Raw genomic sequence first — 26596 nt, 5'->3', positions numbered from 1 at the left:
GAAAGGATATTGTAAACCTAACTATATGTTTGATGAAATTAAAAGACAGAGCTTCACATACGACTCTGACTTTGCTGATGTCCAGAGCAGCACTGGATGTTTACATAGTTCCCTGCTTGGAACAACAAAGCAGCAAACCAGCAACTTCTGGGAGATAAAAGTGATCATAGTGCCTATATTTTTTAAAAAGTTCTCCTGTGTACTTTTCACAGGGAAAGTAAAGAGATACAATGACTGTTACAAACTATATTTTAACAACATTGGCAACTTCAGTCAAAGCTGCAACTAACTTTCAGAACATGCAATGAAGATAATATTTAAGAACATCTAAAGGAGTAAATGGGCAGCAGAGCTTAAAATTTATTTACCAATAAGCTCCCAAATGTATATTTGTATCTCACTCTAAGTAAACAGTGACTTAAATTTATATTTTAAAATGTCTTCTGAAAGCACACAGCCAGTAAAAGAGAACTAAACAGCAATGCTATCTTGAGTTGAGTTGGTATATTCTGGTTTGAAGAAAAGGATGTGTCCCAAATTAAAATGAAAACAAGTCTCACCAGATAGTGCAGCTGAAGTATTAGATCCAGCAGAGAGCTGTTTAATGTTATGCTGGGATGTAAAAAAGCTAATACGATGAAAAGTGTTTCTCTCTTCAGTGTCACCAAGTCCCAATTGTCCTTCATTATTTCCTCCAGCTGCATATACACTGCCTTCTACTGTACAAGGAAAAGAAACATTAATATCCTATAGTCACCTTCTTTAGGAAATAAATCAGTGTATACCATCTTTCCTCTATTAACAGTAAGGAAAGAATGAAGAGGAGCCAAAGCAGAGAGAACAGTTTGAAAATGGAAGTTGCTGGGGGCAGGTAGGGTAGGGAGTGTGAACAAGGACTTCTCAGGGGTCAGGGACTACTAACTATTCAGCAGCATTTGTTGAAAATACTATTTTCTCCAACAAACTACTTTAGCATCTTTCTCAAAAATCAGCTGGGGACGTATATTTGGGTCAATTTCTAGACTCTATCCTGTTTCATTAATCTTTTATCTTTTGCCAATACCACACTGTCTTAATTACTTTATAGGTCTTGAAATTAGGTAGTGCCAGTCTCCCAATGTTGTTTTTCTCAAAACTGTTTTAGCTATTCTATGTCCTCTGATTTTCCAGATAAATTTTAGAATTACTTTATGAACTTCTACACACAGACACACAGCCTGTTTGGATTTTTATTCTAATTGATGGGACTCACATAGCCTTTGCATGGCTTCTAGTCATTCTCAGCAAAGAGAGAAGAGCAATAGGAGTAATCAGTATAAAAGACTTAATGGTAATCATTAACACTAGTTAAGAAGCACGAAGTCTAAAATTGTTTCATGTACTATAATAAAACTAAATACAAAATACATTTGTTAGTATAGATCTAAAATTTTCAGTTTATGTAGCTGTAAACTGTTTTTCTTCAGTCATTTAAGATTTATCTACATATTTACAAAGGCAAATATATATATATATATAAAAAATATTTACATTTTTAAAACCCTAATCTAACTACTGCCAAGGCACCATTTCTGTTAACTTTACAAAGCCACAAATGTTACTGGAAAAAGACCTCAGTTTTTGATGCCAGACAGGAGATCATATAGGTTGAAATCATACCTGTTAAAACTAGGGTGTGGTTCCTTCCACAGGCAGCAAGTTGTACTTTTTCAGGTTTAAGAGCTAAAATTAAAATAATATGACAATTAAAGTTGCTTATGGATATGAAAATGATAAGTAATCCAGGTCAAATGGTAATTAAGTTATAGAACTGAGGTTTATTTATGTATCATGGTGCTGGTAATCGAACTCAGGAATCTGAATAGCTAAGGCTGCACTCTACCACTAGGCTACACTCAAACCCAAAACTGAGGCTTGTCTGACTCCAAAGTTGATATTCTTAACTAGTTAACCAGAGGTTATCAGGACTAGCTGTGCATCATAATAACCAGTGAAGCTTTGGAAAGAGTGAGTCATTGAGTGTGGGATAGAACCTAGACATCTGTATATTTTCAGAAACTCATCAGGTAATATGTGGTGAGACCCACTACATCCTATAGTGCTGCCTCCTCACCAATGTGATCCTTTACCTAACCTGCCATCACCATTATCAAGCTCACCATCTACCACACTTAATGAAAAATTTTAAGTCCAACAGTCATAAACATATACCTATGTCAAAATTGTTCATTCACTCATCTACACATTCAAAAAATATTTCTAGAATATTTCCTAAGTAGCTGGCATAGCGTCTGCACAGAGGACTAAGAGTGTCTGTTCTCAAGGATCAGATAGTATAGACTATCCCGTTACCCTGTCTATTAAAGAAGATATTTGAAAATAAGACCCATGATCACCACGAGTACCCACAAATATTTGGCAGTTGGTGCTCAACAAATACCTTTTTGACCATGTGGAATACCTCAAAACTCCTATAACAACACCTATAAATAGGATAGATGATAAATTCACACTAAAATTTTAAGCTGAAATTTAAAATTTGACCAGACAAATAGGATATACTGTTGTTGTCATATTCCAAGGCATTTCCATAGCCTTCAAATTTAGTTGATGTTGAGTTGCTTAGTTGATGTAGGCTATACTCAAAGGATTTGCATTTAACAGTGAGAAAATTTTGTAAGGGTATTATACATCCCATATATTCTGGGACAGAGCTGATTTCAAATATTTTGTCCTATTACTCTTATACACTAGAACTAATCAACCCTTAGTCTCGATGATTGTTCCGTTCATCTATTCACTATATACTTACTGCAGGATAAAGTATGTTTTATAAAACTAGAAACTGCATATAACTATGATATAAATGAGATAGATCTCAAATTCTAGCAAATTATAAGGTCTGTTTTCTATATACACAATAACAGTAATACTTAAGTGCTTTTACAAATAGGCAAAAAAAAAAAGATATTCAAATGCAATACTGTAGAATCAATACTTCCTTTGTGGTCCACAGGATTAAAGTCAATGTGACTTTTTAGATGATAAAAATAGATCTGAATTTCACATAAAGAATAAATGCTACTAATGTCCAAATAAATCTTACCAAAACACTAAAAACTTTATTATTTATGACATTAAACTATACAATCAGCATAAAAGTACTTTATGCAGTTTGTTAAGTATTTAAAGTGATAAAGAAAGGACCCCAAACCTTTCACACACGTTGGCTTGTTGACAGTTGATTTTGATCCTAATCCTAACTGACCCCAGTTGTTGCTGCCAAACATGTAAAGTTTATTATTTCCTAATGGGAAGAAAAAATAACAAATTGAAACATTCATCACATAAATACTGTGAAAGAAAGTCATCATAATGCAATAAAAACGCTCTATTTTTTAAAAAGTGATTTCTTCTTTCCATTGAAACAGGTTACCCTGTCCATCTACATATGGCTGGATTTTATGAGGTGTAAAGAGTTTCTAAGATTATACAATAGCACTTTTTATTATAATTAAATAGATTTATTACAAGAAAGCTGTATATATAGAAAATTATATTTAAATATACTAAGGTAACTTAAAATTGAAGAGTCTCTTGAATCAATTTGTGAAGAATTCTCTCATACAGTAAAAGAAGCTATCTTCAACATACACATAAAACATAATAGCACATTTATAACACTTAAGATTCTCTATTATTGTCCTCATTTAGGATTGTAAATACTAACCTGTAACAACAGCGCTATGTTCATCTCCACATGAAAGATACATAGGTATGTCATTCTTAAACCAGAATTTGCTAGGCATATTTTCAGCAAATTTGGTTTTCCCAAATGTAAACACAGCACCCGAATCTGCAAATGTAAGACAGTTTCTATTTTAGAACTTTTACTATGCTGTTATTAAAATATGCTTTCAGCAATTTAGCCATGTTAATGCCTTATCTCATGACAGCTTTGCTTCATTGAACACCGTTTAAAAATGCTTTCCATCTTCCACCTTAATTCAGTCTTTCTCCCCAGCTCAGACTTCATTCTAGTTTGACTTATAAAATCTACTAAATTGAACATGTATTATTCATTTGTAGGTATAAAGTCATCTACAACTAATAGGTCTACTGTCATCAGGTAGACATCTGATCCCTGGAATGACCTGGTTCAATTTGTGCTCTACTTACTCTGGTTAACATCTCATGGTCTGGGTCCTGACTTAGAGCTCTTTTCCACCTTCAGGAATAGAACAATACCGAGCTTCTTCACCAGGGCACCCATGGGGAGATCTATGTAAGTCAGTTTGGATTTTCTTTGGTCAGTTTTTCCAAGGCACTGTCAGTGTTATTATGCAAGGTAAGGAATGTTACCCTAAATGGTGAGCTATTTCTTTATTGATTATCTCAATGAATACCTGTAAAACTAGGGGCAGGACAGAGAGAAACAAATTATTCATGAACTACCTCTTTCATTTGCACTATGAGAAGGCAGCTAGAAAAAAAGGCTTTAAAGGCAATAATGTATTCAAATTATTACTCTGCTAATAATTAGCTATGTTATCCTAAACGGGTCACTTTAAGAAGCCATCAGTTCCTCAATGATTATGGTCTATGTTGGATAAACATGTGGCTGCAAGAGTCTCATAGTTGTTGAGGATTAAATGAAATGATATGTGTAAAAAACTTAGCTCAATGCTATCATTCCCAACAGGTCAGCTCATATCTGCCTCTGTAAATTCTTCATCTACTATCATAGTTTGATAAATATTTTGTTTTTCCAACTGTATTTTAAAGTTACTGATAGTGTAAACTGTCCTCACTACCATACGCCCTTGGACAAAGTAACCCTTTAATAAACACCTGCTATTTTTATGTCTCTTCTACTTTTTACATAGAAAAGTTCTCTCTTAACAGATACATATATTCATAACTGTTTTCAGGTCATCATAATGGTGAGTAGGTAGTCAAATAAAACTTTCAACATTTTTAATGTTAAAGATGGCAGATTATCCAAGTCTTCAATACAAAAGCAATTCACTTTCCTAATACTGTATTTCTCCTGAGAACCAGAAATTCAGCTTAGGAATTCAGTATAAAATGAAGGAATTCTCTTAATAGAATCACTCAGGAAGCTTTTCACTCTTATCTTATGTAGTACAGTTTTCCCTCTTTATAAATTCTGTAAGGGAAAGGATGGTATACAGTATTTTGTTCCCCCTAAACACCATCACAAAGTGCCAGGGTTCCAGGAGGTTAGAGAAGAGGTATGCTGAGATTTAATATTCTTAAATTAGGTCATTACTTGATCTGAGTAATACAAACTTTTTTTCGTCCCCAGTACCATTTTGAAGATAGCAAAAACAAACCCAAGTACCAGTTCCCAATAATTATTTAAACACACACACCCCAAATAGGAAACCAGATCCAGCTTTGGAGGAAGTCCCAAGGATAATGTCACATAAAAAAAATTACTTGGTAACAGAAAGGAAAACATAGTGAATACTAACAATAAATATCAATGTAGCCCGGTACCAAAAAAAAAAAAAAATCAATGTACAAGAGGTTAGACACTATGGAGAACCTTTTGAGAACCACTGTGAGGCAATGCAGTTCAATTTAATAATTGAGAGTGGGGAGATAGGCTCTAGAACAGGCTCAAGGTTTCCCCAGAATGAATCATTTTAACTGTTTTGTCCTGGCTCCCCAGGAATCCTCTGATACCCTCATCCCAAGCCAGGGTTTGATGGCTCCGCTCTGGTCCCCTGGTATCTACTGTCAAACCGTACTATCATTTTATTTACTTTCGTGTATTTCTAAGGTGTGAACTCCGGGCGGCAGGAATCTAATTGTGTTTGAGTCAGGAGCACGGCAGAAAACACAATACATATTTTAATAAATGTATAAGGTTGTTCTAACGCAGCGTTTTTTCAAACTGTTGGTCGTGACCAATTAGCGAGTCAGAAAATCAATTTGGCAGGTCACGGTGAACATTTTTAACCGAATGTACTATAGAAATGCTTTGAGCGCATCCCAAGCGGCGGTAACAAGTATCGCTTCGCGAAACATCTGTTAACAATACTCAAGCGCTTATCGGGTCACCACGTCAAATGCATTTCAAACTGTAGAGCTCATGGGGAAAGTCTTTAAAAAGAAGAAAGGCAGCAAGAAAGAAAATACTCGCCAAAATCTCCCTTTTCTCCTTTTTGCAACTCGCTTCTCCCATTTCGTTTTCCTCACACTCCCTGCTCAGCCAGACTTTACTGCTATATTCACTACGCGACTGGGTCCCGGGAGCCTCCAAAGTGCTCGAGCCTGAAGCTGGTACTCTGGGAAGTTTATACTGAGGTAAGAAGCGCCCCGCCTTCAAGAAACTGGTCGAAATCCTAAGACGGGAACCCGTGCTGCCGTCTCCCGTCGGCTGGCTCCCGCCTTCTCCCCTCAGTTACCGGCGGAGGCGCGGCCCCAGCGCCTGCCTCGGTCCTGCGGCTCCCGCCTGACCCCGACGGGGCCGGCCCGGGGGCGGGGCCTGGCCGCCTGCCCGCCCGCGGACCGTCCCTCCCGGCCCGTCGCCACGGCCGCGAGCGCGACTCACCGGGCACCAGCGCCTCGGGCTCCCCCATGCCGCGGGTGATACACGGACTGTGTGCCTGGGCCGGGAAGACGGCAAGGGCGGCTCGGTGGGGCTTAGGGCAGGACCTCAGCCCCACTCGGGGCCGCGGAAGCTTAGGAGACCCCCGCTGCCACCCTCCTGGCATTTGCTACTACGGAGCTCCCGGAAGTCAACAAACAGCCGCTAGGGGTAACAGAGGCGGAGCGTTAGGGCACAAGGCGTGGCGGCCACTTCAGGAAGAGCGAAAAGAGCGGGCGGGGTGGTGAGGATCGCGCGCCCTCTGGCGGCCCGGAGGGGAGGGTCGGCCAGTCCACGTCGCGCTGTGATAGGAGCGCCAGCTCTTAGGCTAGTTCGTTTACTGGGACCCCGACCTGGATAATGACGGAAGTCACGGCTCTCACATACGGCCCTCACTTCAGCTTGGTGGCACATGCAATCATCCACACAGCTATGACAACATTTGTAAGTGACCATCTGTAACATTAAATGAGTAAGGCACTCTACTAAAGGTTTTGTGCCCCAATTTGCATTTGTATCCCCAGAGTGCCAACTGAGGCCTAGTATATCTTATCTTAGATGCCCGCCCATTAAATAGATATTGAACAAATAAGTGCTTTACAACCATGTAAGATGGTTCATGTCACCCTTATTTACAGCTGTGTATACAGTATTATACATCAGGATTATAGGAGTCGAGCTCAGCTCAACTATTTAGCCTATGGTCTGAACTGCCTGCCTATATCCTCCTAGAAAAAGAAAAACCTGAGATGTATAAAATTTGCTCAGCAATATTGTTATTTTTCCAGTCAAGCCTTGGTTCCCCAGGCATCATCACTTAACCATCATAAAATAAGGAGGCAAAAATCTGTCTTTCTAGAAAAGTAGATTTATATATCTGTGGTAGTTGTGATCAAGAGCTCTAGAATCACACACAGCTGGGCTCAGGGATTCCTGCATTACTTATATGTACTAGAGTGTGTTACCAACTCTTTCTCAGGAAGTTTCCTTACAACAATGAGGGGAGGTTAAACTGGCCATTGCACACGTAATCATTTCCTTACAAAGCAAAGTAAGGAGTACTAAGAAAGTGTTTGATAAGGAGCATTGACTCAGGGTATGATGTTAAGAAAGGCGTATCTAAAGAAAGGACATTAAGTCTGAGAACTGAAGGAGAGGCTGAAAGGGAGGGAGAACTCTGAGCAGAGTAAATTGTGTGCAAAGGCACATAAGAAACTTGGTTCTTTCCAAGAACTGAAAGAAGCTGGCCCCAGGTAGGGTGGCAGAGTTGGGGCCTGTTGAGAAATCTGAGATTTTAATCCTAAAGACAAAGGAAAATCATTGCGTTTTAGCAGTAGAACGAAAGAACAGGATCAGTTACGTGTGTTCCTGAGATGATTCTGCCAGGCTTTGTGGAGAGTGAATTGGAGCAGTGACTTGGGGGCAAAGGCTACTGCAGGTATTTAGACAAGTAAGTGGCCCGCCTGGTTTGGAGTGCGGTGCATTGGCACCAGAAGAACCAATCACATTTGAAAATATTTTAGGTAGCAAAATCAAGAAGAAGTGATGTCTAATTATTGACTCCTAGACATTGCCGGACTAGCAAAAAACTCTTAGACCAATGGCAAAAGAGGGGGTCCTAAATTGTTGAAAAGGATTGGATATTCATCCTTAGAGGATCAAAAAAGTCACTATGGGAAAAATCTGAATTTTTAAAGACTTGCTGTAGTTATGATATGATTTCATTTGCTATTTCTACATTTCAGAATATACTAAAGCACGTATTAATGCTGAGCACTCTCATAGGTACTGTTGTAGCCATACTTCCAGGCTTTCAGTATAAGCAAATAAGGGGAAGGTGGCACCATTTATGGAAATGGAGGACACTGAGGAGGGAGCAGAGGAGGCTGGAGGTAGATAGATGGGGTACAGAGAACATGAATTCAGCCTTGAACACACAAGACATCAAAGTAGAGCCAAAAAGCTGCTTGTGTCGCAGCAGCCAGGAAGCAGAGAGAGAAGGGAGGAGCCGGGGAGAGATATATCCTCCAGATCGCTCCCTAAGTGACCTACCTCTCACCAGACCCCACCTCCTAATAGCAAATCAGCTATATCACCCCCATGATTCAATCACCTTCCAAAAGCCCCGCCTATGAGCACATGAGGCTCTGGGAGACATCTAGATATAAACTATGACAGATGATATCTACATATTGTTAATATATATGATTTAGAGTTATGTCATACATATAGCTATGATATAGCCCTACATGATACATATCCTATAATATATGATAATACTGTTGTCCACCTCAGAAGGTTGTTGTAATGCATGTAAAACTTACAACTTGGTGCACACAATAGTTTGATCTATTATTAATGAGTTGGCTAGGCTAACTATATTAGTCTGAAAAACTCAGACTATGCTACAATGCAAGCACTCAAATCTGTGACTTAACACAAACAAAGAATTTTCTTTGTCATTCATACTACATGTCCAGTGTGAGTTAATGGGGGGAACCACTCCACCTGGTTATACAAGAGCCCAGGATATTGATAAAGGTTCAACTACCGTGTAGCCACATCATATACAATGCGTGACCTCTTTGGTTGCTGTAGCAGGGCAAGAAAGAGAGAGAAGGAGCAGGAAATTAAAAGTTTCAGGCCACTAGTGACGTGTTTCTCCTGAAAACCCACTAACCAGATCTGGAGTTATGAGCCTGTATGTTCTACTGGGGGACTGGAAATACGGGAGAGTCCTTTTGGACACTTCCACCACAATCCCTGCAGTCACATGGCTTCAGCCTGTGGAGTCACTACATCGTGTTGGAGAAGGCAGGGTGTTCCGTGGTACAATTTTCCTTATGACTCAATGCAGTCGTGCTCTTTTGATGCTCACTGCATGCCTGGCCAAATGCTCAGATACTTCTCAGGAAATCATGTTGATACACGGAAGTCGTCACATATCCTACAACATATTTAAGCCTTGGCGATTTCCTCTATTAATCTTATTTGTTATTCATTGCTGGAGCATTTTGTCTTAACTAAAAATAGAGGCATGTATGAACAAGGAAGACGTGATGGATTATGCTTCCTAGCTGACTTCATTTCTTTCATGACAGCATTCATAAAAACCTCCACGGTTTACATTTTGAGCTATATTAAAATGCACTGTCATCATTGTTTTATTTATGTTTGGAATCAGATAAACAGAGGTGTCTGCTCTTTGAAAATTCCAATGTTAAATCCTGAAAACACCCAAATTTACAAAGCAGGCTCTAATGGCTTCTGTGATTTATGATTTTTTTTAGTGCTGGTCTAGGATATATGAGCTGAGAACTCACAGATCCAAAGCCAGGGAGTTTTACTTATATAAAAAAAAAAGAAGTAGAAGGCAGGTAGAGTCTATAGTGCTTCTACCCTGAAGAAGAAAATTTGGCACATTTGTTAGCTTTTTAATTATTTGACCCAGTATTTTAAGATCCTTAATTTGTATACAAATCACCTAGTTATCTTGGTAAAAGTGAGATTCTTAACCAGGTGTCATGGTGTACACCTGTATTCCCAGAACTCTGGGAGAATGAGGAAGGAGGCTCAGAAGTCCGAGCCCAGCTGGGGTAACTTAGCGAATTAATGAGAACTTGTCTCAAAATAAAAAGTGAAAAAGGGTTAGGGATGTAGCTCAGTGCAAAGGCTGTGGGTTCAATCCCTAGTACCACACACAAAAAAGTCACATTCTTATTCTGCAGGTGTAGAGTAGATCTAAGGAATCTACATTTTTAACGTGTTCTCAGCTGCTGGTTCATAGGTTACATTTTGGGTAATCTATGAAATGAAAGGCATAAGAACTAGTATATAAAAGCAAGAAAAAGACCAATGAATGTGATTATAGATAATTAATGAATTAAGGATTAAGAATATGTATATGATACAATAAGTCAATGAGATAAAAGCAAAACAATAAGAAATAAAACATGAGCAAAGAATGTAGCATTCATAGACATAAAAATCCAAATGGCAGACAAATTTATGAAAAGATAATGCATCGCTTCTCAGCCTTTTGGCTAAGATCAAGTGTAAAAAGATAATCCAACCTTACTGGATGTATGGAAAATGCAAAGTAAGTAATAATGAGATTAACATGTTAAAGACTAACATTGAACATAACATAATATTAGTAACTTTAAGTAGTTTTAAGTGTTTATACAGGAGGTATCATCACAGGAAGGTTGCTGGTAAAATTAGCATAACCACATTAGAGAATAATTTGCCAAAACTCAATAAAAAATGAAAAGGTAACCTGTGTCCTGACATATGCAAGGATGCTCATTGTAGCATTATCCTAGAAAAATAGTGTAGACAACCTGCTAGCGTTTTGATAAGGGACCTCTAAAACCCCATATGTTAAAAGGCTTGATCGCCAGTTGCCCTACTCTTGAGAGATAGTGAAATATTTCCCCACAGTGAATGTAATCATTATATACTGCAAAGAAGTACTACTAAATAGAATATTTTTTTAAAAAGAGATAGGGCAGTCAACTCACTTTCTGGTCCCCTTTCTGTCTCTCTTACACAGAAGCTTTCTTTCTCTCAATAAATTTTTCCTACTCCAAAAAAAAGAAAAAGAAAAAAGAAAAAAAAAGAGGTAGGGCTTAGTGGGAGGAAGTGAGGTCATTGGGTATGTGCCCTTGAAGGCGGGTATTGATTGGGTCCCAATCTCTGCTTGTCTTTCTCTTTGCCTCTTGGCTGTCATGAGGTAAACAGTTTCTCCTGCTACATGCTCCCACCATGGTGTACTGCTTCCTGCAGTCCCCAAAGCAACAGGCCAAGAGACAGAAGCCTCTGAAACCATGAGCCAAAAACCTTTTCCTTCTTCACAGTTGCTTATCCTAGTTATTTTGTCATGGTGATGGAAAGCTGACTAACAACCCAAATGTCTAACAGTAAAGGTATGGACAAACTACTTACATAGCAGAATATCACGTAGCAGTTAAAATGAATGAGTCAGTTCTGCATGTATGGATATAAAGAATTCTCACAAATGCAATGTTGAGAGAAAAAAACAAATACAAAATGATGTATATAATATAATGCTATTTTATCTAAATATTAAACACATGGAAAATATACTATTTGTATAGAGACACACATGTATAGAAAATGATCATGTATGGGAGCCACGTCCTCTGGAACATGGGGGCAGGGTGAAAAATGAATGGTGAAAGTTCATGAGTATCTGTAATGGTTTACTTCTTTAAAAAGAAAAGAGATCTAAAACAAACAAGGGAAAATGTTAACATCTTTTCAAGCAGAGTAATTAGACATGATATCATTTTTCTTTTTAAGTAGACTCGGTTGAGGCATAATTACATAAAATAAACACACCCATTTTAAGTGTGTACCTTGATGAGTTTTTACAAATGCTTATTACCATGTAATACTACCCTAAGCTATATATGCATTTTCCACCCCCCACCATCCTAATGGGTTTTTCTGTAATAGATTTATTTTGCCTCTTGAGCAATTTCTTTTATGTCTATCTATTCATTTACCATAATGTCTTTGAGATTATTTAATGTTGTTGTGTCAATAATTCATTCCTTTTTGTGCATATACCTTAATTTGTTTATCCATTTGCCTCTCGATGGACATTTGGATCATTTTCAGTTGTTGACTGTAATAAATAAAGCTGCTATGGACTCTCATAGGTTTTTTTAAATAGACAAATGCTTAAACTTCTCTTAGTTATTCAAATAAAATTACTGGGTTATATGGTAAGTATGTATTTAACTTTATAAGAAATTGTCAAACAGTTCTCCAAAGTAAACAATTTTACATCTCATCAGCAACATTTAAGCATTGTGGAGTTTTCAAGTCCTTACCAACATGTGCTATTCAGTCTTAATTTGAACCATACTAGTGGCTATGTACTGTTACCTCACTTTGGTTTAAATTTACATTTCCCTGATCATTAATGATATTGAGGATCTTTGCTTTTCCTTAGTCTGTGGTTATCTCTTTTTGTAAAATATCTCTTCCCAATATTGTGCTCGTGTTTTCTATTTTAATGTAATACAAGTAGATATTAATAAAGAAAATATAAAAACACTTCTATAAAAATAAAATTTCATAACAAAATGATTGGAGAGTAACAGTGGTAAATACACTGTGTCATAATTTTAAAAGAATGTATTTTCTGGGCCGGGGATTTAGCTCAGTGGTTCTGCTGCCTGCCCTGAAAGCATAAGGCCCCGAGTTCGATCCCCGGTACCAAGAATGTATTTTCAATTGCTAATCTACCTCTCAACTCATCTCCTAAGAAAACTATAACCTTTTTTGCATTGAACACTTTAATTATTATCAAAGTATCTGACACTCGGCATTATTTTGAACACTTTCTTCCTATTTCATAATATTTATTATACATTTTGATCCTTATTTACACTTTCAGTTTCTCACACCAGAGAGACAAGATGATATTTACCACATGTGTGTTTGATTTATTTCACTTAAGAGTATGGTCTCAAAGTGCATCCATTTACCTAGAAATGTCTCAAGTTTATCCTTCTTTATGGCTGAGTAGTACTCCATTATATATATTAAAAAACATCTTTTTTATCCATTCCTCAGTTGATGGGCATTTGATTTGCTTCTGAGATTTAGCTATTACAAACTGTGCTGCTATAAACATGGGTGTGCATATATCGCTGTTGTATGATGCTTTTATTTCTTTTGGGAAGATACCCAGAAGAGGAATAGCTGAGTCAAATAAGACCTTCAATTCTAGTTTTCTGAGGAATCTCCACACTGATTTCCACAGTGGTTTGTGCTCATGTTTTATTTTTATTTTTATTATTATTTTTTTTTGGTACCAGGGATCGAACTCGGGTCCTTGCACTTGCGAGGCAGGTGGCGGAACCACTGAGCTAAATCCCTGGCCCTGTGCTCATGTTTTAAATTGAGGGTTTAAATTTTTTTTAGTACTTGGGATTGAACCCAGGACGCACTGAACTACATTGCTAATCATTTTTTATTTTGAGACAAGGTCTCACTAAATTGCTAAATTGCCCTGGCTGGGCTCAAACTTGAGATCCTCCTGCTTCAGCCTCCCAGAGTGCTAGGAGTACATGAGTATTCCACCATGCCTAGCTTATTTTCTTATTTTTTGAGTTGTAAAAGTTCTTTATATACTCTAAATACAAGACCTTGCTTAGTTTTATGTATGTAAGTATTTTCTCCCAGCCCTTGATTTGCTTTTTGCAAATTTTAAGGGGGAGAAAAGAAAAAATGAAATGAAAAGAATTCCTCCTCACAAATCAATGAAGGACAAAAACAGGGAGCTCATGCAAAAGTAAAATCCAAATTTCAAATATTGGAAAAGATGGTTAACTCTACTATTAAAAATACAAATAAAACAATAAAATTGACTTATTTTTGCCTATTATGTTGGAGCAGATTAAAAAGATTCTCAAGATCCAGTTAACAGGAGAAATAAGTGCCTTCATTCTTAGCTGATGGAAATTAAAAGAGGTCTGACCTTTTCAAAAGGCAATTTGGCAATAAAAACTATATACACATATATTAAAAGGCATGTTAGGGGCTGGGGATTTAGCTCAGTGGCACCGCACCTGCCTCGAAAGTGCAAGGTCCTGAGTTTGATTCCAGGTATAGGAAAAAAAAAAAGACATGTTATTCTTAATCATCATAACCACTTCCAAAAGATAAGTTCCTCTAGAATTTTTCTGCAGGCATATACAAATTTGTTCAAAAATACGTGTAAGAAAATTTATTGTAATTTTTTTTTTTAAATTTACAAGAACACCAAAGGAAGTCTTTATTTGAACAAGGCCTGTGAAGCAGCACAGCGGGACTAGTAAACAGGAGGAGGGAGCCCTCCTAGACTGAAACGTGAGTGCTGGGCAGTGCTACTTATGTAGCAGCTTTCAGGCTGTCTGAGTTGACAGGGCAGGGCTAAAACCGGGAAATCTCCTGGAAGGCTTGCTATGAAAGTTGGGTATGCAAATAAGAAGCCCAGATCCTTCCTTTCCTGATCTTATCCACTCCAAGGTTCTCGCTCTGTTCTAAAAAATGCAACAGTAACAAAGTATAATGTGTACATGTAGCTATTCCCAAGATGATTGTAAACTGCATGAATAACGAACATGTACTAATAAATTAATTTTTTAAATGTAATAAAAACACGAATAATTATGTAAAAAACGCATCAGTATTGGTTGAAGTGGTGGGAATGGGGGAAGGGCACCACTCTGCCTGTTTGGCTGCCCTCATGTTGGGGTGGAAAATGGCAGTTTGATAGCCAGGGAAGAAACTAAAGCAAACTGTCCCAGCCCATTGAGGGGCAAGAGGGAGCAAAGGGAAGTAAAGAGGAGGGGCAGAGAGATGGTGGCTAATCCACGCCCACCTCTAGTCAGCAGGGGAAAATGAGAGAGTCGGGTGCTTTTTGTCTCTCATTCTGCCCTGTTAGATTTCATCCTCCTTAATCTTAAGGAAGGATGGAAGGCAAAAGTCTATCTTCTGTAACTGCTTTGAAACTGATCTGGGGCAGTTGCCCTGCCTACCAGAGGAATAAAATCTCTCACTGACTACTCCTTTGACTGCAGTGCCCTGGCTCCTCCTCTGGAGATACTGGTTGGAAGTCCTACAGCATTGTCAGCTTAAGGTGGAATTTCTTAAGTTTCTAGAATAACAAATTAAAGATTGTTAAATGACTTCAATAAGTTAATAAATAGGTAAATTATTGCATTGCAACGCAACAGAATACATTGATGTTGCTATGTGATCCAGCAATCTTGTCTCTGGGAACATATCCAAAGGATATGAAAGCAGTATCTTGAAGAGATATCTACACTCGCAAGTTCACTGCAGTATTATTCACAATAGCAAAGACATGAAAATAAACAAGTGTCCCATCTACAGGTAGAGGGATAAAGAAAATGTCACACACACACACACACACACACACACACACACGACAGTATATATTATTTAACTTTAAAAGGTAGGAAGTCCTGATGTTTGCAAGATCATAAGTGAACTTAAAGAACATTATACTAAATGAAATAAGCCAGACAGAAAGACACGTACTACATGATATCACTTATATGTAGAATCTAATGCAGTCAAACTCATAGAAACGGAGTAGAACTGTGGTTGCCATGGGCTAGGAGATTAGGAAATGAACAGATTTTGGTCAAAAGGTACAAACTTTCAGTTATAAAATGAGTAAGTTCAAGTTATCTAATGGTGACTATAGTTAATAAAAATGAATTGTATACTTGAAATTTGCAAAAGAATAGATCTTAAATATTCTCTGTGGGGGACTTGGCTGAGAAGTGAATGGTTAAACTGTGAGGCAAACGCACACAAGCTCTCTGAGAAATGAGAGGTTAACAAGTTTAGGTTAATGAACCATGTTGTGTCTGGCCATTGTCCTTCCCCTTTCCCCAAGAAAAACTGTCCAGCCTTGAGACATCTCCTTGTCCAAACTGTTTTTCTTCTGCTTTTTTCACTTCCACTGATATTCTAAATAAAAGCCAGAGAGTACTTGGCTTCAGGGTTTCTCCTTGGAGTCTCCCTAATGCTGTGTGCTCTCAGTTGAGATAGGCCCTCTGGGCCTCTCAGTGCCTGAACTAAATCTTGTCTCCAAGTAATCATTCATCCTCCATGCCACTATGTTTGCATATTGCAACAATGCTCACCACAAAACAAACAAACAAAAGCCCAAAATGATAATGATGTGAGAAAATGGATATGTTAATTAGTTTGATGGTGGTAATCATTTCACAGTGATATGTATATCAAAGTATTCACTTTATCTACCTTAAATATATAATAAAATAGAAAATCAATGTCATGTTTTATTGTGTACATATGAAGATATCTAAGATCAGATTTTAAGTAATAAAAACAAAACAATAGCATGCACAGTGTTATCTCATTTTATAAAAAGTAAATTCCCATATATCATATATAGATAGGTATGCAACATACATATGAAAAAATCTAGACCAATACTTCAATACTTACTATACTTTTTTTTTTTTGTACCGGGGATTGAACTCAGGTCCTTGCGCTTGTGCAGCAGGCGGCAAAACCACTGGGCTAAATCCCCGGCCCACTTACTATACTTTTAATAGTGGTTCCCTCTGGGGTGTGGAATCAAAAAATGTTTTTAAATTTCCAAGTCATGCATATCTATATAATTTTAACTTTTTTTTTTACAAGGAACATACTTTATCAATGTAATAAAGACACAAGAAGCTCGAAATGTAAAATAATAAATCACAGAAGTTGATAATTTATAATAGCTGCCATTTGATGAGTAGGCATATTTCCAAGTATTTTATATATTAACTCATTGAATCCTCAAAAAACTCTCTGGGGTTTATGTTACCTTATTATCTTTATTTTACACATGAAGACACTGTAGTATACAGAGATTAAAAAACTGCAAGTAGATTCAAGATTTGAATCCCTCTCCCCCCCCCCCTTTCTCTGAAGAAATCCAGCTTTAGGAATATGCCACCTGCCTATTGAGGAAAAGTTGAAATAGGTTAAGAAAAAAAAATGTTACAAGACTCTAACAAATCCTGAACCAACCGGATTCAGTATTACAGCTGTTTTTTTAACCAAACAGTACCAACCAACTACTACCAATCCTGAACCAATTTGAACCAATCTGAACCAATTTGCTATCCACTGATTACAAATTTTGAGCACAGACTAGTATGCTTGTATCTCTTTATTGATTCTATTCTACACCAGGTATGTGTATGAGTGCTTTTACTTACATCATCCCTTTAAATTTATGTTCAGAAAGTTTTAACATACACCTGTAAACCCATCAGTTGCATCACTTGCACTATTACCTCCCTGTTCCAAAATACCACCAACTCTCATCTGAACTATTGATATCACTTCTTTATAGATGCCTTTACTTCTACTCTAATAGTATTTGTAGCACAAGAGCCAAAATGATCCCTTTAAAGGCATAACTTGCCTCCTCCTTTCTCAATAAATTGCTCTCTGGTTCTGATTCTTCATCTGTTTTTTCAGGATAATAACTTCTAATTTGCAAGATTGTTGTGTGGTTTAAATGAGATGAAATGAACAAAACCTGTAGTGTCTGGCATTCAGCAAGCTCTTTACATATTACTTTACCTCATAATTTTAATTCCTATTTTTTGTGTTTCATGGGCTGTGTTTTTAAAGTGTCATTACTTTGTATACATTCCTATAATTAAGCTGGAGGCAGCCCTGCAGTTAGACTTGGTGCATCTAGATGGAGCCAGATTAATAGCTTTTTCATGTCGCATCATTCCAAACATGGCACAGCTGTTTCTCTTTGACAGCAAAGAAAACTGGGGAGGAGGTATCTGGAAGAACCTATGTGCATTTTATTTTGTGCAAAGCACTGTAGGAATTGGGAGGGAGGGAGGACTTGAAAATGAACAGCCCTCCTGTTCAGCAATTGTATATTGGTGAACTGAAGGTCCCTTTTACATCAGCTGCTAGTCATTGCCCTTTGTGACTGGGAGTCAGGCTAGAAAATCTTCCAAGTGTATTTTAAGCCATTTTTATCTACGCTTTTCCACGAGTGACTTTTTCATAGCAGGATTGTCTGAATACATTCAGTATCATTTACTACTATTCACAGAAAATTTCACCTTTGATCACAAGTCGGAGCTTTTGTTCTATCTTTATCCTCCTCCTAGAATGCTGTCTTTTGGGTTTCTTTGACATGAAGGTGACGAGGAAAGGAATGTACCTGAAGACTTTCCAGTCAGGTTTCTAACTAACAGATGACACCCTCTTACTAGGATAATTTGAGAAGGGTTTATTTACAAAGGAACTATTTTTGAAGGGTGTTGGGACAAACACAAGGCATAGTGCAAGGACCCAGGGCTAACAGCAGTGGAGCTGTTACTATTCCTTGGCCCAAATTGATGAAGGGGTGGACAGTTTATTATAACTTGGAAGGAGAGCATGCCACCTTGAGAGGGGCAATGGTTTTCTACTGAGAAGTAAACCAATTAAAGATGTCCACATAGGGATGGAATAATGACAATAAATATTCTAACTTTACTCATTCATTCCTTCCTCCTGTTGGGATTCCAATGGCCAAACCCAACTGAAAGGTGGAAGACATGAGAGTTCATTGATGTAGCCCATGCAAATTAGCATTTATAGGTAGATATCTAGCACTTAAGGCTATCATCTGGTACACAGAATCAATCAGTGCAAAAGCTGGGGAAGGAGACTCGGAAAACAAATAAACAGAAGAGCTGGGGACGTAGCTCAGGGCTACAGTACATGCCTAGCACACAGTGTGGCTCTGGGTTCACTCTCTAGTACTGCAAAATTAAATTTAAAAAGAAAAGACAAAGATTGGGAATGATTACCCAGCAAGAGCAACCTGACTAAGGCACAATTGCTGGATGCAACTAGTGCTTTCACCAAACTTCCAATTAATTGTCCCTTGTTTATCTGGTCACATCACCAACAGCAAAGTCCTGAGGGAGAACATCCCATTGGTTGAGACTTGTTCACCTACCCACATCCTCTTCGGGGGTGGGTGGGTAATATTTCTGTCTTTGGCTTTCCTGGTTGGAAGTGGGATGCCTTCTCTCAAAACTCACAATTGGAGATTTTTTTCTTTTTCTTTTGTTTGAGACAGGGTTACACTATGTAGTCCAGACTGGTCTTAAACTCACCATGTAACTCAGGCTGTCCTTAAACTTAGGGAGAGCCTCCTACCTCAACCTCCTGAATGCTGGAATTATAGGCATGCACCACCATGCCCAGTCTCAGGACTTCTAGATATTAAGAAAGGGTTCAAAAATGAGGTTCTGTCCCCCTTTAAAAAACGTTTCCAATAACAAATGACTACTAAATCTTCTTTATTAATCTGCAACAGTAAGACTCTAAGAAGAGTCCAGAGATCTATTTTTTTAAATTTCCAGTTCTCTGCCTTTTCTCTCTCATTTCCTTCCTTCTTCTATTTCCTTATCTCAGGAAGGCCCCTTTATCATCCTTATACAAAAGAGCAGAACTAAGATACCCAAATATAGTTGGGAGTTCAAATGTTAGGCAGTCAAAAATGTGTACAGGCCCACCCAATTGAAGTTTCTAGTCAATGTTTTCCTGATAAACAACTAAACCTCTAGGGCTGCTGATATCAAAACTTCATAGAACATGAATTTGTATCAATACAATGCTGGGGGGTTTTCAGATGTAATTTATATAGGAAACATTTTTATTATATTTATGTTCTTAAAATGCAGTGTAACATTTTTTGACATAGTAATAAGTGAGACAGACATATGTTACTCCACTCTCTGCCTCTTCCAGTATGCATTCACAGGGACATCAATATTCTTATCCTCTAAGAAGTTCATTCACATTTTTCTCAAAATGTCCTCATCTCCAGTCTTTACTTTTGTTCCTTTCATGTTTCTAGTTATTTGATCAAACCACTAACCACTACTCATGAATTGGTATAGATCCATGTCTCAGATCATTGGTCCCTTCAGGTAACATTCAGTGAGATGCCCTGCCTGAAGCTTTGCTTACTGAGAGCATTTACCTTATTTGCCACTTGGATTCAGCATAGCTGCTCAATTTTCAATGAATCTTAAATTGTTTGACCAATCTAAAATTACATTTCTCATCCTTGATATGCATCCTTATACTCTATTTCCATATGTACTTCTCAAGAGTTTTTTTAAATATACACCAGAAATCCACAAGTTCATTTGCTTTTCACTTTGTTAGTGCTACCTCCTTTTCAAGGTCAGGCTAAAATCTGGCAATCTTGGGAATTGGAGTAGGAAGGATGTGAAGAGAACTGGCTTCACCTTGCAAAATAACTCCCTCAGATAAAAGGGCATCTTTAACCAAGGGAAGAAGAATTTCATTGGGCAAGAGATTTCTTATGCTGGCAGTGGAGATTCAATGAAAATTAAGTGTTCAACAGTTGTAGGATCCTCTAAATCCTCTCATATATTTCCATGTCACTTTACCAGCTTTCAGTCTAACTTAGATGATACCACAATATGCACCTTAGAAATCTATCAGGGCTGTGAATACTACTAATATTGTAATTCATCAGCACATAAGATTAAACTAAAGTCTGAATTTATTTTTAACCATCTCAGCTCTGCTGAGGCAAATGCCTTTTTTACATCATCAAGTTACTTATTATATGAAGCAGCCACCTTATCAGCTGTCATTGAACTCCTAATGCCCTTCATACTATTGTCCTTGAATTGGTAGCCCATTGGGCATTCCAAGTGACCATAGGCAATTGTTTAATGAGCTGGTTTGCTCCTGTGTTTCTAAAGGAGAGTTTTACTGTCAGTCAAGCAAACCTGATTGCATCAATTTTCCCTGAAAGTGGGTTGCCTGCAGCTTACTTTATCGATACCAATTTCTGAATCAGTCACAGTTCTTAGGGAAAAGAAAGATTTAGTGAGAAACCATCAGGAAACTTATAGAATTCACAGAAATCCCGGAGAGAATGCTTGGACAAAGGTGGGAAATCAGAGTGGGGAGGCAGCAGGAAGTTGGGTTGGGATATAGCTGTTATCTTAGCTGCAGTATACAGCTACCATTGGACCTAATCAACAAGGCAAGACCATGCTAGCTCATGGACACAGCCAAGACTACTGCTGAATAACACCATTATAAATTTCATGTCACTGACCATTTTTCTTTAGTGATTTAAAATCCAAAGCCCCAAATAGGAGAAATGACTGGACCATGTGCCCATACTCTTGCTTTGTGGAAAGTGGAAAGAGGGAGTAATAGCTTACACTAAGATATATAATGGGAACTGGAGGGGCAGTTCAAATACTGGATGGTGGAAACCTTTCCTTTTCTCTCATCAGTAATAGAAAGAAATTTATTAACAGTCCAGAAGATGTTCAATATTTCTCACTCTAACACTTGGTTTTCTTGCCCTTCTGCGTCTTGTACCTGTTTTGCAGAAAGTCATTGTACCTCTCTAGTACTGTGGAAGAGAGAGTTGGATTAAAATATTCAGAATTCACCTATGCCTAACATGCTATGATCTCAGATCTCTCACAGATCTAGTAAGGAGGTGTTATGGTTTGGGCCTAGATGTCCCCCCAAAGCCTTGTGTGGTCATACGTGGCTTTTTTCAGAGGTGGCTGAATAGAGTGTGTGCTGCTGGGATTAAGGGTGTGTGCTTACTAAACCAGCACACTGATTGGTTTGGCACTGCCCTAATCCTGGTAGTCTGGGTAAGATAAAAGGGGCAGAAAGATGCTGTTAAGGTTAACTTGTTGCTTTTGCTACTGTGTGGGAGCCATGAACAGTGTCTCCTCCATGACACCCCTCTGCCATATGCCACTCTACCTTGAAGCCAGCTGATTATGGACTGAAACCTCTACAAACTGTGAGCTAAATAATCTCTTTCACCTTTGACTTTGGGTGTTGAATATTTCTCTCTCAGCAACGAGAGAAAAGTAACTAATACAGGAGGGTATTATGATCCATTAGAAGTTTAATAAATACATAGTCTAAGATTTTCCTTTTTATATAATAAGTTGTTTTAAATGATCATTTTATTGTATATTGTTATGACTGTATCTAGATATCCCCCTAAAGCCTCATGTGGTCATAAGTGGGGCTTTTTCAGAAGTGGGTGGATCTAGAGTGTGTGATACTGGGATTAAGAGTGTGTGATTACTAAACTACTCCACTGATTGCTTTGGCATAGTTCTGGGTAGGAGTAAGGGCATCCTATCCTGGGCGTGTTTGCTACCCACCCTAGATAAAAATATAAGAGACAGAAAGAGGGCTAGTGTGTTTGCTTGTCACTTGCTTGCTACCTTCTGCCTCCCCTGCTTTTCCATGGACTATTTATCCTCTGTGATACTGCTCTGCCATGCCACCTGCCTTTGAGCCCGCCAACTATGGACTGAAACGTCTATGAGATGTAAACCAAATAAACTTTCTTCCTTTAATTTGGGGTGTTGGATATTTTGTCTCAGCAATGAGAAAAGTAACTAAGGCATGTATGAATTCATTTTTAAATGTTATTAGTACATGTTTGTGTTACATAATGATTGCATTCATTGTGGGGAAGTGGTACATGTATATAATAGATCTCAATTCTTTTTTATCCCTTTTCCTTATCCTCCTTCCCAACTCCCTTTATATCTTGGCCCTTCTTTTGAAAAAGATCTCCCTACTTCCTATTATCTATCTTTTATTTTGCTCTTTATTTATATTTTGAGTTTCTCATATAAAAGAAACCATGTGATATTTAAGCTTTTGTGTCTGATTTACTTACGTTAATATTATGGTCTCAAGGTACATCCACTTATCTACAAATGATCAAGCTTATCCTTCTTTATGGTAGAGTAGTTTTCCATTGTGTATACATACCACATTTTCTTTATCCATTCATCTGTTGATGGACCTATAGGCCATTTCAAGATTTAGCTGTAATGAATTTTTCTGCTGTAAACATGAGTATTCATGTATCACTATAGTATGCTGTCTTTAATTCTTTTGGGAAGATATCTAGAAGGAGAGTAGTTGGAGCAAATTGAATTTCTAGTTTTAGTTTCTTTGAGGAATCTTCATACTGATTTCTATAGTGGTGAAACTAGTTTGCATTCCCATCAACAGTGCAGAAGGGTTCCATTATCCCTTTAGCCTCATCAGCATTTGTTATTATTTACTTTCTTGATGAAGATGGAATCTCAGTGTTGTTTTAATTTGCACTTGTCTGATGTCCAGAGATGTTGAATATTTTTTCATGTATTTATTGGCCATTTGTACTTCTTCTGAGAAATGTCTATTCATTTCAGTTATACATTTTTAAATTAGGTCTTTTATTTTGCAGGGTCTAATTCTTTTTATTTCTTTGTACATTCTAGGCATTAGTCCTTTGTATGGGGAATAGCTGGCAAAAATTTTTATAGGTTGTCTCTTCATTCTGTTGGTTGTTTCCTTTGCTGTGCAGGGTCTTTTTAATTTGATATGATCCCATTTGTTGATTTTTGGTACTATTTTTTATGCCACTGAATTCTTGTCAGATTAAAATATTTAGAATCCATCTATTTCTAATACACTATGAACTCAGACCTCTTAATACTATTTCTTGTGCCACTAAAGTTCTTGCTTATGCCTATGTCTTCAAGAATTTTACTCATTTTATCTTCCAGAAGATTAAGTATTTTACCATTTAGATCTTGGATCCATTTTGATTTTAGTTTGGTACATGGTGAAATGTATGGTCTAAACTTACTCTTCTGCATGTGGATAACCTGTTTTCCCTGCACCATTTTTTAAAGAGACTATCTTTTTTCCAGTGTATGTTTGTCAAAGACCAAATGGATGAATGTATCTGGTGTTGTTTCTGCTTCCTCTATTCTGTTCCATTGATCCACATGTCTGTTTTTGTGCCAGTACCATGCTGTTTTTATCACTGTAGCTTTGTAATATAATCTGAGATTGTGAGGTCTCCTGCTTTGCTCTTGTTAGCCATAATTACCTTTGCTATCCTGGGTCTCTTCCAGTTCCATATGAATTTTAGGGTTATTTTCTCTAGTTCTGTGAGGAATGCTGCTGGTATTTTTATTGAGATTACATTAAATCTATACATCAGTTTTGAAAGCATGGCCATTTTGACTATATTGGTTCTGCCTATCCACAAACAGAGGATATCTTTCCTTTTTTGATGTCTTCTTCAATCTCCTTTTTCAGAGTGCTACAGTTTTCATTGTAGAGATCTTTCACTTCCTTGCTTAGGTTAATTTCTAAGTATTTAATCTTTCTTGATGCTACTGCGAATGGTGTTATTGTCCTAATTTCTTTCTCAGCGAGGTCATCATTGATGTACAGGAACACTATTGATTTTTGTGCATTGGTTTTGCATCCTGCTACAGTACTGAATTTTGCTATTAATTCTAGTCTTTTGGTGAAAGTTTTTGGGTCTTCTATGTAGAGGATCATGTCATCTGCAAATAAAAATAATTTGACTTCTTTCTTTCCTATACATAACCCTTTTATTTCTTTTCCTTATTTGATTGCTCTGGCTAATGTATTGAGGACTATGTTGAACAGAAGTGGCGATACTTGACATCCTTGTCATGTTCCTGATTTTAGAGGGAAAGCTTTAAGTTTTTCCTGATTTAATATTGTTAGTTATAGGTTTTTCATAAGTGACTTTTATTACATTGAGATAAAGTCCTATATCTATTTTCTTCGTTATTTTTATCATGAAAGAATGTTCAATTTTGTCAAAGGCTTTTTCTGCATCTATTGAGATGATTTTTGCCCGTGCTTCTGTTTATGTGATGGGTTACATTTATTGATTTGAGTATGTTGCACCATTTTTACATTCCTGGGATGAAGCCTATTTGGTCACAATGTATAATCTTTTTGATGATTTGTTGCACTCTGTTTGCCAGTATCTTATAGAGAACTTTTGTATCTATGTTCATTAAAAATATTGGCCAGTGGTTTGTTTTTAGTTGGATCTGTTTCTGCTTTTAAAATTAGGGTAAAACTAGCTTCCAGAAGATTTTGAGAGTACTCCTTATCTTTCAGTTTAATTAAGGAGTTTGTGGAGTATTGGCATTAGATCTTCCCTAAAGTTCATGTAGAATTTGACAGTGAATCCTTCAGGATCTGAGGTTTTCTTAGTTGATAGAGTTTTTATTACTTCTTCAATTTCATTGCCTGTTATTGGATTTTTCAGTGTTTTTAGATCTTGGTTCAGTTTTGGTAATTCATACGTATCTAGAAATCTATCCATTTCTTTTGAATTCTCCAATTTTTACCTATGGGTTTGCAAAGTAGTTGCTAATAATCTTCTGGATTCTGGTAGTGTCCGTTTTGATTTCACTTTTTTCATTTCTAATTGCGTAGATTTAAATTCTCTCTCTCTCTCTCTCTCTCTCTCTCTCTCTCTCTCTCTCTCTCTCTCTCTGTCTTTGTAAGATTGACTAAAGGTTTATCCACTTCTTTTATTCAAAGAACCAGCTCTTCAATCCATTGATTCTTTATATTGCTTTTTAGTCTCCATTTCATTGATTTCTGCTCTAATTTTTATAATTTCCTTCTTCGTACTAGCTTTGGATTGGGATTGTTCTGTTTTTTTCCAGGACTTTGTAGTGCATCAGTAGGTTATTTATTTGGGCTCTCTGTTTTTCTAATATGAGCATTCATAGCTGTAAAATTCCCTCTTAGGACTGCTTTCATTGTGTCCCATAAGTTCTAGTATGTTGTACTGGCATTATTATTTAATTCTAGGAACTGTCTTATTTCTTCTTTACATGATTATTTTTTGACCCAGTTTTCTTGTTGAATATTAAACAACTTCTTCTTCCTCCTCCTCCTCCTCCCCCTCCTCCTCCTCCTCCTCCACCTTCCTCCTCCTCCTCCTCCTTCTTCTTCTTCTTTCTTCTTCTTTTTCCTCCTTTTTTGTTTTTTTTAAGACAGGGTCTTGCTTTGTAGTTCAGGCTGGCCCTGAACTCACTATGTAGCCCAGGCTGGTCTCAAACTCACAGTGATCCTCCTGTCTTAGCCTCCCAAGTGCTGGAATTACAGGCATGCACCACCATGCCCAGCTTAAATTTCTATATATGACAGACTCTACATATTTATTGAATTTCCCTATAATATTAAATATTGAAGCATTTTTGCCTTAATTGTTTTTTTTATATTTCTTGTTGATTTTAATAATTCCTTTGGTAACCCCAGCCACCCAGCCACTCGCCGATTCAAAAATGCACGTAAAAAAATCAAGGTGAATCTTAGGGAGAACAGTGATGAAGGAAGTTGATATTCCAGGAGGCCTTTGGGCCTTATCAAGGTTGATGCATCAGTTTTACTCTAAATCTCTTATCTATCTAATTATTTCACCACTTTGATTAAATGAAGCTAAAATTGCTATTGATGAAAAGAGAAAGCACAATCAAAGAAGCAGATAAGCAAATA

General features: G+C 37.4%; 1 protein-coding gene across 11 annotated transcripts in view; it reads right to left on the bottom strand.

Annotated features, from left to right (window-relative positions):
• LOC101708200 (X-linked retinitis pigmentosa GTPase regulator) overlaps window positions 1-6783 on the bottom strand; it is a 126914-nt gene extending 120131 nt beyond the window's left edge. For 5 of the 11 annotated variants that reach the window (XR_015442437.1, XM_087189860.1, XM_087189861.1 and 2 more), the window contains exons 1-5: window positions 6584-6781; window positions 3731-3856; window positions 3215-3307; window positions 1660-1722; window positions 561-719 (exon numbers count right to left, since the gene is read on the bottom strand). Coding sequence is in view for 9 of the 11 variants with exons in the window: in XM_087189860.1 (XP_087045986.1) it covers window positions 561-719; window positions 1660-1722; window positions 3215-3307; window positions 3731-3856; window positions 6584-6746 (604 nt within the window). In the remaining 2 variants the exon portion in view is untranslated. Of the gene's footprint in view, window positions 1-560; window positions 720-1659; window positions 1723-3214; window positions 3308-3730; window positions 3857-6583 lie in introns of all 11 variants that reach the window. The other 6 variants (XR_015442438.1, XM_087189864.1, XM_087189863.1 and 3 more) reach the window with 4 other exon arrangements.
• Between the last annotated feature and the right edge of the window lie 19813 nt (window positions 6784-26596).

Source organism: Heterocephalus glaber, unplaced genomic scaffold, assembly GCF_053883595.1.
Source record: "Heterocephalus glaber isolate CG9 unplaced genomic scaffold, H.glaber_assembly_v1.0 deba00001547, whole genome shotgun sequence".
NCBI lineage: Eukaryota > Metazoa > Chordata > Mammalia > Rodentia > Bathyergidae > Heterocephalus > Heterocephalus glaber.
The sequence above is the reverse complement of the archived record's forward strand: the minus strand, read 5'-3'. Positions and strand labels throughout refer to the sequence as shown.